The 12468-nt window shown below is 38.3% G+C and overlaps 3 protein-coding genes across 12 annotated transcripts; all 3 read right to left on the bottom strand.

Moving 5' to 3' along the window:
* Positions 1-383: 383 nt before the first annotated feature.
* LOC116922009 (thialysine N-epsilon-acetyltransferase) lies at positions 384-3136 on the bottom strand. Of its 8 annotated transcripts, XM_032928389.2 has the most exons (7): positions 2992-3135; positions 2066-2188; positions 1830-1881; positions 1643-1758; positions 1492-1584; positions 1217-1417; positions 384-597 (listed from the first exon to the last, which is right to left on the bottom strand). In XM_032928389.2, the coding sequence occupies exons 2-6, from the start codon at positions 2135-2137 to the stop codon at positions 1244-1246; spliced, it is 507 nt and encodes a 168-aa protein (XP_032784280.1). In that variant the 5' UTR covers positions 2138-2188; positions 2992-3135; the 3' UTR covers positions 384-597; positions 1217-1243. The 8 variants fall into 8 exon arrangements, with proteins under 8 accessions (XP_032784280.1, XP_032784281.1, XP_032784278.1 ...); XM_032928390.2 differs by having other exon boundaries at positions 384-1417; positions 1492-1575; positions 2992-3136; XM_032928387.2 differs by having other exon boundaries at positions 384-1417.
* A 334-nt stretch (positions 3137-3470) lies between these two features.
* On the bottom strand, positions 3471-7522 carry LOC116921989 (DNA repair protein complementing XP-C cells homolog). 2 transcript variants are annotated; one of them, XM_045172278.1, is made up of 9 exons: positions 6361-7522; positions 5777-6279; positions 4788-5715; positions 4596-4724; positions 4399-4503; positions 4199-4319; positions 4089-4133; positions 3922-4022; positions 3471-3852 (listed from the first exon to the last, which is right to left on the bottom strand). In XM_045172278.1, exons 3-9 carry the CDS (start codon positions 5292-5294, stop codon positions 3604-3606), a joined length of 1257 nt encoding a protein of 418 aa, XP_045028213.1. In that variant the 5' UTR covers positions 5295-5715; positions 5777-6279; positions 6361-7522; the 3' UTR covers positions 3471-3603. The 2 variants fall into 2 exon arrangements, with proteins under 2 accessions (XP_045028213.1, XP_032784251.2); XM_032928360.2 differs by lacking the exons at positions 3471-3852; positions 3922-4022; positions 4089-4133; ... (1 more) ...; positions 4399-4503; positions 4596-4724 and having other exon boundaries at positions 5626-5715.
* Positions 7523-7670: 148 nt separating this feature from the next.
* On the bottom strand, positions 7671-10963 carry LOC116921994 (zinc finger protein 93). Of its 2 annotated transcripts, XM_032928367.2 has the most exons (7): positions 10688-10962; positions 9532-10629; positions 9326-9465; positions 9148-9259; positions 8966-9078; positions 8484-8848; positions 7671-8410 (listed from the first exon to the last, which is right to left on the bottom strand). In XM_032928367.2, the coding sequence occupies exons 2-7, from the start codon at positions 10583-10585 to the stop codon at positions 7939-7941; spliced, it is 2256 nt and encodes a 751-aa protein (XP_032784258.2). In that variant the 5' UTR covers positions 10586-10629; positions 10688-10962; the 3' UTR covers positions 7671-7938. The 2 variants fall into 2 exon arrangements, with proteins under 2 accessions (XP_032784258.2, XP_032784257.2); XM_032928366.2 differs by having other exon boundaries at positions 9532-10963.
* Positions 10964-12468: the final 1505 nt, after the last annotated feature.

The following is a 12468-nucleotide window of genomic DNA, read 5'->3' as shown; positions in this document are numbered from 1 at the left end:
GACTTGTGATAAGCCCGTAGGGGGTCATGCCCCTACTGTGATCAGCAGCAAAGGTTGTGAGTGCGCTGTCCGGAAAGGGGACGTGGGGGTCCTCAAGTTCTGTGATATCATTGGAGGGCGAAGAGGCTACCCACAAATCCGAATTAACGGTTAATCGCTCACGTAAAAACTTGTCCGAAACCTTCCATCCTCTTCCGGCTTCTCTTAGCCACTCCCCGGTAATCTCCCCGGGGGTTCAAATTCAATTGAGGCAGTGTCTCGGCTTGTCTTGGTTGATGGCAAGTGGAGACACAGACACAGCCAAACTACTAACTACTACTTTAACAATACAAATATTTAAAAATGTTAATTTTGTGTTGCTTAATTTCATGCATGATCTGCCATAAGACTTTCATTGCAGTTTTTATTCTATTTCCAGTTTTCCAGACATATGAACAAACATTGGCTTATACGAGAATTTTTAATTAAGTACTCATTCATTTATCATATGTTGCTTGGGGATCGAACCCACTATCTTTAGCTTATCCAGTCGATGCTCTATCACTGAGCCACTGTAGATATCATCATAATTTCTACTGCTCTTGCACATTGCTGTACCTAGGTAAAGTTGTACGTAAAAAGCATTTGATTATTTTACTGTTATTATATTTTCTGTCTTACTTCGCATTCATCTTGTGATATTTCAGGATTATGCACTAGTTTAAAGGGCTTACCGTTGCGTGTACAAGATTCATTGACTAATTTGTATATATTATATATTATATAAAGTATTTAACAAAACCATAATTGTGTTAACAAAGTAACTTATGGAAAACTCTTTTGCTCCTCAAATCCAGATGGCACTAGTTAGGGGTAAGGGTGGGCCTTCTGACTGTTTTTTTCTTTTTTTGTTATTATGTGATACCTTCGTGTAGTCTTTCCGAGGGAAACAGTTTTTTTTCATTAGTTATTTTTTTTTAGGTAAAATCTTTCAGTGGTTACTAACTGCAAATCCCGTTTCAAGCGGTGCACGAAACAGCAAACTCTGATTTAAAACCCCGATTACACTGCTTTCTTCGCTCGATAATCATTTGCTATGAAGTTATGACACATTTCTTTTTAGATGTTACAATCTTACTGATTAATGAACTTATCCCATCCCATTTTTAATGCTTTGGGAACTTCCCAGGTCTTCAAGGCATTTTATCAATGAATAATATTATTTTATTTAACTTACAATATGTAGTAGAATTCGTCAAGTGTTTCACGCTTTACATTGGGCTAACTGCTCAATTTCGGCTCTATTCATCCGAAAACAATGCCATCCTTCTTTCTCTGTCAAATCCGATGCACCCAATGACTTATAGAATTCAATGGAAGGGGAATTCCAATTCAAAACGGAAAAGTTCAAGCGAACACAGTTTTCTGAAAGCGCCACCTAACAACGTAACAGCAGTGCTTATTTGTTAATATTCTTCAAACAAGGGAATCATACTGACTAGTCATGAATACCTGGGAAACGGAGCGAAGGAGGGACAAACCAACCCCTTTTCGTCGATGCTGGAGCTGTACGTAAATATCCTCCATGTACAACGACTTTCCTTGCTAAACAATAGCAACTTGATATGCATTTACTCAAATTATGGTTAATGATAATGCTTACCCAGGTAGAATACGTAAAGAAATAGAGGGCAAACCCAATGATCTGGTTCGACTCTTTCTCCACAGCTACGAATGCTTCAAAAAAAGGACGGGTCCCAAATCCATCTTGCTCTAGCGCTATAGTTAATAAACTAAGTAAAATTAGGGTTGATTTCAGAATTTCTTCTAAATTATTTTTTACTGAATACTTTTTGGGTCCAGTTGGGGACCATTCGGCATTTTTTCGTAATCGGCTAATTCCTGAAAATGAACAAAATTTCAATAAAATTCCTGAAAAAATTTAATAGTGTTAAATACACTTACGCAACATGTAGCATAAGGGACGACATAAGTAAATGAACCAAGTAAACCATTTTTGTCTTGTATGAAATTACTGGGAACAAGTAAGTGAAGGAAAAAACTGCTTATAAAGTCAATGTCATACTTGAATTAGTCGCTGAATTGATTCACAATCTTCCTTTATGGCTTTTCGGACCGCGTACTTGTCGTGATCCATGATGATACTTCGACCTCAGAATTTTAAAGAACCCTTTATACGGAAATACACCTAAAAATTCAAAGGGAAATTTGAATTCATCAACTAATCAAAAGGTTCTGTTGACGTATACCAATGTTTACGTAATTCTCAAAAACAATATTCATTTACTGTCAATGGATTATGGTAAACCCAACACAATCACACTATTCATTTTGGCGTTTCATCAAAAGTAATGAACTTGCGAAATCTAAGCTGATATAGTACGTCCAAAATAGTGGCATTCCGGTCAAAAAGACGAAGGGATCTTAAGCAATATAGCCTACTACTTCAGAACTAACGATCTATAGAATGATTTTGTTGCTTTCCTAGAAATACAGCACTTAGCATTTTTTTTTTCTAGAATGTAATACTTAATATCTATACATTTTTAAAGTAACGTAATCAAATTTGTAGCAACTAGCAAGACAAATCTCTCCAGTATCCACTGCTGCTTTAAGCCCATCTACTCCTCATTGCATTAGTGCATTTTGCTTTTCTCTCTTCGTCAATTTTGTGAACACATTTTTACGTTCTGTACCGTATGTAAACTGACATGATTCGTCCCCATACATTTCAAGGTGCAACATATGGAGCTGCACATTGCATAACATCCATTGGATGTTATTTTAAGTACTGTTTTACAAACACAGTGTATGTAACATATACCATATACTATGTCAGCAAGCGTCTTATAGCGTCTAAGTTAGTGATTCAAAGACTCTATCATGACTCAAACGCATAAATAAAATACACTGTAAACAGCTCTACATAATTAACGGTTTCTGTTGCGAATATAAGGCATATTGTATAAATTAAATGTGCACCATACATACCCGAAGTTTATACCTTAGCTAGCCTTGAAGAAATGAAATTGGAGCAGACGATAACGTAGTCGTATGCGGTAAATTGTGTAAGTCTAACCGTGTTCAAGGACGCGGACTCGGTAAAACGTGGATTTACCATGTTTTGCTAGACTCCCTTCCCGTCAGAACTGACGGGATTCGATGGAATTCCCTATGCTGGGCGGGCATAGTTTTATTGAACGTCTAACCGGTCTAACAGTCTAAAACATAATACTCTATTATGTAATATATTGTGTTCCTAAATTCTCAAGGAAGGATGTAAAAAAGCAAACGGTAAAATCCACGTTTTACCTAGTGCACAGTGTTGTGCTCTATTTAGCACGTTACCATAAAATCTGCTGTTTTCAAATACCGACTACAATTTTTTAACCGAGGATTATGTTACGAATATTATTTATATCTGGCATTGTTTTGGCGGTCGCAGCATTCTGTGAATTCTAAAAAAAACAGCTGCTTGAACCTGTATTTTTTTTTTCCGAAACGACCGTGAAAACAGAACACGGTAAAACATTAACGAAGGGTTAAAACAAGAAGGAAGGAATAAAACAATACGGAAAGGTGGGAAATTACTTATTTAAAAAATCACTTTTTCTTCTGCCTCTTGTTCGATAATGGTGTTTTTGTACTTTTGCGGTTGGGTAAAGCAACCTGGACAACTTCATTTGCGGTAGCATCAACTACGGGAGGTATGTCTTCTTCAATGAAATTTTTGAAGTATTTTGTCTGTAGACGATCTCGGATGAGCAATCCTCGGATCAGTCTTCTCCAGTTACCATAGACCCGTTTTTCTTTTTTTTCTCTTTCACGCTTTTCTTGTTCTTCATTGGCCACCTTTAAAAGGGAAAACAGAGCAATTTCGTTTAGTGAACTCCTATCTTTAAACGTATACGAATTACTAACCCGCCAGGCGTCCATTAGAGTCTCGACATGTTCCTCACAGACGACATATCCATCGTAAACTGGATGCGACCAACCACCGTGGTAATCCCATCCTGTCATAGCTGTTCGAAAGCAAAGCAGAGCTTACTATGCAATAAATCAAATTAAAAGACAGAAAATAGGCTTACCTGGAGCACAATCGATTCCTAATCTTCTTGCAACTTTGTTCAGACCTAATAATAATACAGATAAAAATTCTGATTAGGAAATAAGGAGCAAAAGAAAATAAGTTATTTGCCTGGTATGGGAAGATGCTTAGTGCCTTTGGGTAGCATGGTTGGTAGAAACAATTCTACGTTACCATATGCATTTCGGGGCACCACACCGTCTACTGCTGGTGGAGGAATGTAATCTTCAATCTAAGTTGGTATTGTATTATTGAGCCTATCTTTAGATTGACCCTTACACAACTAGAAAATGGTAACTATCACTTTTTACCTGCCAATCACCAAAAACTTCGAGTGGTTGATCAGTTACCATTTTTTGCGAACAGCGATCCCATTTCGGACGAGCCTTAACAATCTTGTATGGTTTTTCTCCTATCTATATGGAAGTGTGACAAAAGCCAGGAATCAAAGGTAAAACTAATAAGAATTTTTTTAAAAGAATCCGCTAAGATATACAATACTACTTACTCGCACCACTTTGGCTTCTTTTAGCCAAGTTTCTCGAGAATGGAGATTTTTAACGCATTCTCTCGCGTATACGGCCTCTTTACGTATGTAACCAACTGGGATCGCAGTTGGAGGGTAGATTGCTTCAAACTAAAGTAATAGTCAGAATAATAAACAAAACACTGCCAATGAAATTAACTTAATCTTATATACTTTGAGTAAATGACGCTGAAGCGCATAGAGAGGATGAGACTTGAATTCCGAGATGCTGGTGGGCATCGGTCTATCCACGAGACTTTTTTCCAGACTTTCATCTTCTGCCTTGGACCTCGGACTTGGTTTTTCTCGATGAATCCTCAATATCTTTTTCCATGTAGGATGGGCTCGTTGTTTACGAGTAGTTGATAAAAACGATGAGGAATAGCGAGCTGTTACATCTTTCCATGTTAGATCAGAATTGTAAGCCACTACGTATAGCAGTTGATCGGATGCATGCCGCTCTAGATGACGATCACAATGTATCTGACCCGAAGTTACATCGACACTCATCCACTGTTCCTCTTGTTCTAAATAAACTTCCATCCAGATGTCAATAGTTTTTTTCCCTTTTGCTAAGGCTTCGCCTTCGCTATCAGTAGAAATAATTTTCTTAGACCGGGCATTGCATTCCTTCTTTATTGCGGTTTTTCTTGGAATCGGATTTTTGGAATCGTCTGACATTGGCTCTTCAAATTCGTCAGAAGAGCTTTTTCTCCTACGTTTCGGCTGTTATTTTCTCTTTGGGTTTCTTGGATTCAATGTTTTTTAGATTTCTTGTTGGTTTCTCCTTGGCTGAAATTTGATTTTTGATCGGCAAAGAAACTTCTTCCTCAGTATCATCTAAATGGGGATTCTTCGTATTTTATGGGTTTTTCAGCCGACTTTCTTTTAGTACGCTTAGGTTCATCTTTCGTTTTATCAGTGCTCTTTACTGGAGATTTGGGATTCTTGATTTTTGAGGTGCTCGGTTTCGGCATGTTGGTTTCACGAAGATTTGCAACACGAGGATTTACAGGTAGCTTCGGCTTGCAACGATCAGTTGTTGCAAGAGCTGGTTTTTTTCTCGAATTGCTTCTTGTGCCAGTGGATGTCGTCTCAGCTCCTAATGTTAGCTTTAAATAGATGACAATGCTACATCCATGATTTATGCAAGGTTTCCTTACCAACATCTGTTTTTTTTATGTTTTCAGAAGCGGAGCTATGAGTGCTTCGAACGCTCAGGTGCAACTTTTTGTGATTGGTCGGATGAAGCTTTCTCTACCTTTTCTTTTGTACTCTGTGATTTCTGTTGAAGCTCACTGGAATCCACTTTCGCCGGTAATGGCTGAAATGATAGAACCAAGCGAGACAAGATGCCTAGCGATCGGCATATCGATACAGAGGTGCACACCAACTCTGAAATGCTTTGCGCTTTACCGGAGGCGACGCAATTTAAAATATCTTGCTTTCCAGGACTACGGATGTTTATTTTAGATGTGTTCACCTTGAAATGATTTGAGATCCATTTCACAAATTTTTCCACATAGTTAAGATCAGTACGAGTTGGGGGAAATCCTGTTGATGGGACAATAGACAACGAGGCAGCCATGATTTCAGGATCGCTGAGCATCTTATTGACTAGGTAGCCGTGTGCTAAAAGACCAACTAAAGACGTTTGATGCAGATCCTATCAAATTAGAAAAAGAATGTATGAAAGAAAAAATAAGCGAATTTTAAATTCTAAAAATTATATAAAGAGCGTACATACCAACTGAATTTCCCTGCGTATACGGTTTATTTTCAGACGAATCATGTTTTCAACATCAAGACCTTTCTTTTTCTTTTTTAGTCCTGAAAGCTCAAGAGTAATCTCGACACTTTTAGGCAATTCCCGTTCTCGTTCTGAGGCAATGCATGGCGCCTTTACCTTCTCCCAGTTTTCGTCGTCACTCTCAGAAGACGAATAGTCTTGAGCTTTTTCCAGTTCTAACATTTCAGCCACACTGCTTTCCTCTGTTTGGCCTTTCTTTTTGGGGACTTTGGGGCTTTTCTTACTAGGTGGTCTAATTTTTTTCCCTCTTGTTGGTTGCTTCTTTTCATTTGGTTTTGGTTTTGTTTCTTGCAGTTCACCAGCATCACTCTTTAATGCTTCCAAATTTTGTAACCAGGGATTAATTTTGTCAGACTCTTCCACAAGTTCGTTTTTAATGGCAGAACACAGCCCTTGTTCCTGTTCCTGTTTCTTGAATGAATCACTTTCGAATTCATGATCTGTCTCAGAAACAGGTTTTGAAGGTAGGGTTTTTGAACAGCAATCATCATTGTTCAACAAGCTGTCTGAGTCTGAAGAATCACTTAAATCAAGTTCAGATTTCATTTTTGTAATGTCAATGCTTACAGGTTTGAACCCTATGTTAATTGGTATGTTTGGCAGAACTCTACTATTTTTCTGTTTTGGAGCATCTGAATGGCCGAGAGCCAAATGCTCAACATTTTTCTTTTTTGTTTGTGATGCAGTTGTAGATGGTGGTGACTGTTTCTTTTTTTTCTCATATTTTACTTCTTTATCTTCAATTACAAAATCATCATCATCCGAGCTATTGACAGTTTTTGAGGGTGCCTCGTTTTCTTCGCCATCATCACTTTCGTTATAGCTTACACGCTTCTTACTAGACGATCGGGTGCTGTACCTTTTTCTCTCCACACCTTCTGTGTGAGGGCTGTCTGATTTCCTTTTAGCTCCTTTACTTGGAGCCATCACAGTACTTTTTTAAGATTGCAGTCTTAAAAAAAATGCTATTTTCATAAAATGTTTTAATTTAAATCCGCATGTACAGTACCTGCGTTACATAACAAAATTTTGAAGCAACTTTGGTTCGGACCTGGGTATCAAAATAAAACATGTTTCGTCTGCTGCAAGAAGTGATCCGTTTTTGGCGCGTATTTCAAACCACATTTTGATTCAACTATGAATTCACGAAACAAGACAAATCTCGTGTTAGTTGATTATAACGAATTTTTTTTGGCTCGGAATTGACACACGGTTCGAAGAACACTGGACACTTAATAGGGGAATCGTTACACTTCTTAAATGTCTTTATTATCACTTTTCTGTTTTGAAAACGAGAAAAAAAGAATTTGGATAAGGCTAATTATACATGACTTGGTTACAGGAGATACATATGGGCAGAAAAAAAGTAAAAGCAAAAACTGAATTTTTTTAATATATGGGCTTCAAAAGTGAAACGGTAACATAGTATATTAAGAATACACATGGGTGATGCTTGGTAAACCTCATCTAATGGCTATTCTTAGGGGTAAAATGCATCAAATAAAAGGAAAATGCTTACAAAGTTTCTTCCGCAATATCTCCCTCCGTCGTAGGAACACTAAGTGGAGTGTGAATACCCTCGTGAAGACGTAATTTAACGATACTCCGGAACACTTGTCCACATACACTGCACATATTCTTGGCACCCGTATGAATTTTGACATGAATGCTTAAATTGTTTTTATGGGCAAAGGCCTTATTACAATAGGTACACACAAATGGTTTCTCGCCAGTGTGCAACCTTATGTGGTTTACAAGGTGAACGTCTTGACGAAAAGCTTTCGAGCAATGAGGACACTGATAGGGACGTTCTCCAGTATGAATACGCTCATGTTGGCGTAATGTTAGTTTCGATTTAAAGGTTTTATCGCAAAATCGGCAGGAGAAAGGGCGAAGATCCGAATGAACACTGCGGTTATGAGTCTGTAGCTGCACCTTGGTCTGAAACTCCTTACCACAACGATCGCACGAAAACTGTTTTCCTTGTCTGAAAAATAAAAAACGGCAATTAGTACGTTTCCAACTCAATGCAACGATAAAAATGGGTTTTTGTGAATTACAAATGGATTTGTAGATGAGAATGCAAAGCCGTCTTGTTAGCGAACATGCTAGGGCACTGTTCACACTGATAAAGAGCATCCGCGTGATGATCTCGTGTATGTTCTCGAAGTAATTTGTAGGAACCAAAGGTCTCGGAGCAGTGACGACAGGGCAATTTAGGCACTTCACCCTTGTGTGCAGCTTTGTGTACGAGGAACGCGTATTCCCTGTGGAAAGTTGTGTTGCATACATCACATTTTAGCAGTTGAGTTTCAGGATCGACAAAACTTTCAGTCTCCGTTGTTTCTAATACTCGGCTCTTCTTTCGATGAGTCTGCAGATGTACTACGTAACTGGTGCGCGCAGAAAATCTTCTATGGCAAGTCTTGATATTCACACAATATCAAAAATACATTTGCATTAGTTTGCCACCAAGTAACTAGAGCTGTTCCCATCTCTTTCTTTTACAATATCCATAACTATTGGACGGTGGTATTCTTACCTCACATTCGTATGGTTTTTCCCCCGTATGGGTACGTTTATGCTTCAGAAGGACATTAGGTAGACGGAAAGATTTATCGCAGTATGGGCAGCTATATGGCTTTAGGCCATTATCTACCAATTTGATTTACATACCAACATTAATTTATATTTTGGTCATTGTTCTTAACAGCCTTAACTTACGAAAAGTGAGGTGCCGTTTCAGATATTCAGCTTTTTTAAATGATTTGCCACATTCTGAGCAAATATGTAATCTAAGTTGTGATTCATCAGGATGCATATTTTTCAAGTGGTTCTAAATTCGTAATTGGATAAAATAAAAAGACCTGAATTGGTTGAAAAACCTTTCTACTATACTTACTCTTAGACGTTCGGGGAGTGCAAAAGTCTGTCCGCATTGGTCACACAAAAAAGGCCGCTCAGTGGTGTGAATTTTGACATGAGTTGACATATAATCACGGAAGACTATTTTGCCGCAGGTCACACATGGAATTCGCGATGCTAAAGGGAAGGAATTCCGTAAAATCAATATTACTAAACCCCATTTTAAAATCAATTTTATCAAACCTATGTATCCAGCTGATTTAGAATCAATGCTAACGGGACCAAGAAAATGTTTCGCGTAAATTTTGTGCCGTTTTACCATTTTTGATAAGTCCAGCATTACTCCGGTTAATTTCTGATGATTCGCCTTTTCTTCCCCGAGTAGTTTCGTAGCCAACGTAAGGTCCTTTAGGTCTTCCTCCGTGTCTACCGCTTCAGCCACTTCACTGGTGTAGTGGTTATTTAAGCAAGCTGATGGATCTTTACAGCCAAATGTAGACTTCATAAGCTCAATGGTTTGGATCCCATCAGCAGCAGCATTTCCCTCACCAAATTCTTTAGTTTGATTTGATGTTGTAACTGATTTCCCAGCACAGTCAGTTTCTACCATTTGTGCATTCGATTTTCCTGCCTTCCAGAGCGTACCCTTAGACGTCACAGAATTGACTGCTCTCTCATGCAACTTGTTTTTGGATTTCTTTATGTAAGTGGAAAGAAATACGTACTGATTTGGTTTACTACGTTTTGCCGACAAGACGGGTTTAGTTTTGGGAATTCCCTTTTTTGCAGGAAGGTTACCAACTAACAAATTTGAATGACCAACAGTGGGAGCATCTCTTGGAATGTCTATTACAGGAATTTCAATTCCAATGGAGATTTTATGATGCTCAATTCTGTCTATGGATTCAGTAATGTTCTGTTGGAGTGATTCTTTTTCAGGTGTCAAGCAAAGATGGATTACATCTTTGCTGTTATAGGAACAAGCACTTGTTGCTTTTTCTCCAGTAATGATATTATCATTAGGAGAAGTTGTTGATCCCCATCTACTTTCACGTTGGTGAGGTGAATTTTTACTTTGTTGAGTACTTAGAGAATTGCTGCTTCTGGATTCAATAGCAGAAATTGAAATAACATCAGGATGGCCAATTTCCCATTCTGCAATCAATGTCTGTAGTTCCTGAGCATTGTTATCAATTAAAACTTCTCCAGTATAAATGTATTGAAGAAGAAGCTTCAGCGTAGAAAAATCATGTTCTGCGACAATTATTGTAACATCTTCTTCTGTATCAGCCAGCATCCAAGCAAGCTTCTGGCTAGCAGCAGCTAGTACACACTTGTTAGCTGAAAGAAATTTCGACCCTAAGTTACATGGCTCATTATGCTTAGCAAAAATTTTTACATTGGCATAGCACTCTTTTTCCCAGCTGTCTGTTATGCTCTGGGCCACACACTTTGCATGGCCATTACCATGAACCTTAATGAAGCTACACACTCTTTTCTTCATCCTCGTCTAGTTTTACCATATGGTATAACAGACAGGCTGTTTTGCTTATTTACAATTGTTGAGCAGCAAATAAAGATGCTAACTTCTAGCTAATAGCGTTGTGTAATAAATAACGATACTGAAACAGTGATGTATCTGCATTTTGAGAAAATTGATACTGATTCTTCCGATTTCGATATCGTTATATCGATTTAGTCCCACCTAGTGGCAGTTTTGGAAATCTATTAACTAGTATTCGATTTATCACAGACTACGAAGTAAGTCAACTTCATTTTTGTCAAGCAAACGCCACCTAGCAACATAAAATCAAGTCTTTTTTTAAGCAACGCCATCTAACGACGGGAAAAATCCTAAATTGAATTTAATTTTACTTCCTGCGTAACTAAGAAACCCAAAAATCGCAAAAACATGACGAACCAGTCAGCCGTTATCTGAGCTTTGCAAAAACCTTTGTAAGGGAGCGGCAGCACGACAAACGAGAAAACGTATAACACGTATCTGAACTACCCTCAAACCTGTGTTAAAATCCCTATTACAGCAAACGCCATCTATTGAGAAAAATATCGGAAAAATCGGCATTGGTGGTGTAGTACAGTATAGGAGTACACATGAGGTCATTTTGATAGAATCCCTATCGGGAAACTTGTTTCTTGGTTAGATTTTGGTTCGTGGTCGCTATTGTGAGTTAGAGCAGCCACAAAGTCGTAGCATGATGCACAAAGATTCAAAAAAAAAAAAATTAAATCGAAACGGATATGACAAGAAAGAAGCAATGGCAGTTCCCCAAATCAAGAGTTGGTGTTGCAACACGAGGCAGTTGCTGCATGCTTGAAAGAAATGTTTCATTTTGCATTTGCTCCCGGATTGCCATGTAATGCAATACTTTTTATTTTCATCTCTTGCTTCAGCGGGATAAGCGACGTAATTGTAGGAGAATGGTAAGCCACCAACATGCTCAAGCCAAACGTATAAGAAAATTGCTCATAAACCACACGCCATTTTCATTACGTCGCAAGATTTCTAAGTCCAAAATGATGCTGGCCAATACGCGTAGGTCATCATTAAAACATGCTCAATAGCTCAAGTGTCAGAGCGTTTCAATGTTGTTCTAAGCACGGATGGTTCAAATCGACCGTTCCATTACATTAGTGTGACTACAAAAACCAAGAATCTAAAATAAAAAGTCGGTGAATATGAAGGAACAAGTGGATAGCGAACATATGCATTAGAGATAGGAAACATCAGTTATCGTAAAAAAACAAAAGATGTTATTGGCCAATTTACAAATTGTGCATATATTCTGAATCAGCACAAAAAATCAAATAAAGTTCATTAAATGATTTTTTGGGAAATTAATTAAAAAAAATTTAAAACGCATCATTGTGCGGGACTCCCGCAACTTCTTACAAACGCAGTTTTCGTGCAAAATATTCAAGTATATAAGACTTGCGTGTAGCACCCTCTATTGGAGCCGTGGTGATCATCTCGTGGTACAGGTGTGGGTCCGCCGTTCACATCTCACGAGACCATCACGGTTCCCATGAGTGGAGTTTCCCTCTGGTGCGTCCTATGCTACGCTTTAGTGACGTTCCACTACCTCTGACTACGCTATTACGGAACCCTGCAACCGGCATTCGGCCTGTCGTAATGGCTAGCATTCACGTAGTGGGACATTG

Source organism: Daphnia magna, linkage group LG4, assembly GCF_020631705.1.
Source record: "Daphnia magna isolate NIES linkage group LG4, ASM2063170v1.1, whole genome shotgun sequence".
Taxonomy (NCBI): Eukaryota; Metazoa; Arthropoda; class Branchiopoda; order Diplostraca; family Daphniidae; genus Daphnia; species Daphnia magna.
The sequence above is the reverse complement of the archived record's forward strand: the minus strand, read 5'-3'. Positions and strand labels throughout refer to the sequence as shown.

Coding starts and splice junctions, on each gene's coding strand:
- LOC116922009 (XM_032928387.2), bottom strand. CDS start 2,137: ATGGATCACGACAAGTACGCGGTCCGAAAAGCCATAAAGGAAGATTGT. Junction 1,882..2,065: donor CAATTCAGCGACTAATTCAA/GTATGACATTGA, acceptor GTTCATTTTCAG/GAATTAGCCGATTACGAAAA. Junction 1,418..1,491: donor TCCTTCGCTCCGTTTCCCAG/GTATTCATGACT, acceptor TTACGTTGTTAG/GTGGCGCTTTCAGAAAACTG.
- LOC116921989 (XM_032928360.2), bottom strand. CDS start 7,350: ATGGCTCCAAGTAAAGGAGCTAAAAGGAAATCAGACAGCCCTCACACA. Junction 6,280..6,360: donor TACGCAGGGAAATTCAGTTG/GTATGTACGCTC, acceptor CTAATTTGATAG/GATCTGCATCAAACGTCTTT.
- LOC116921994 (XM_032928366.2), bottom strand. CDS start 10,792: ATGAAGAAAAGAGTGTGTAGCTTCATTAAGGTTCATGGTAATGGCCAT. Junction 9,466..9,531: donor TAAATCAGCTGGATACATAG/GTTTGATAAAAT, acceptor CCTTCCCTTTAG/CATCGCGAATTCCATGTGTG. Junction 9,079..9,147: donor GAAACGGCACCTCACTTTTC/GTAAGTTAAGGC, acceptor TCAAATTGGTAG/ATAATGGCCTAAAGCCATAT.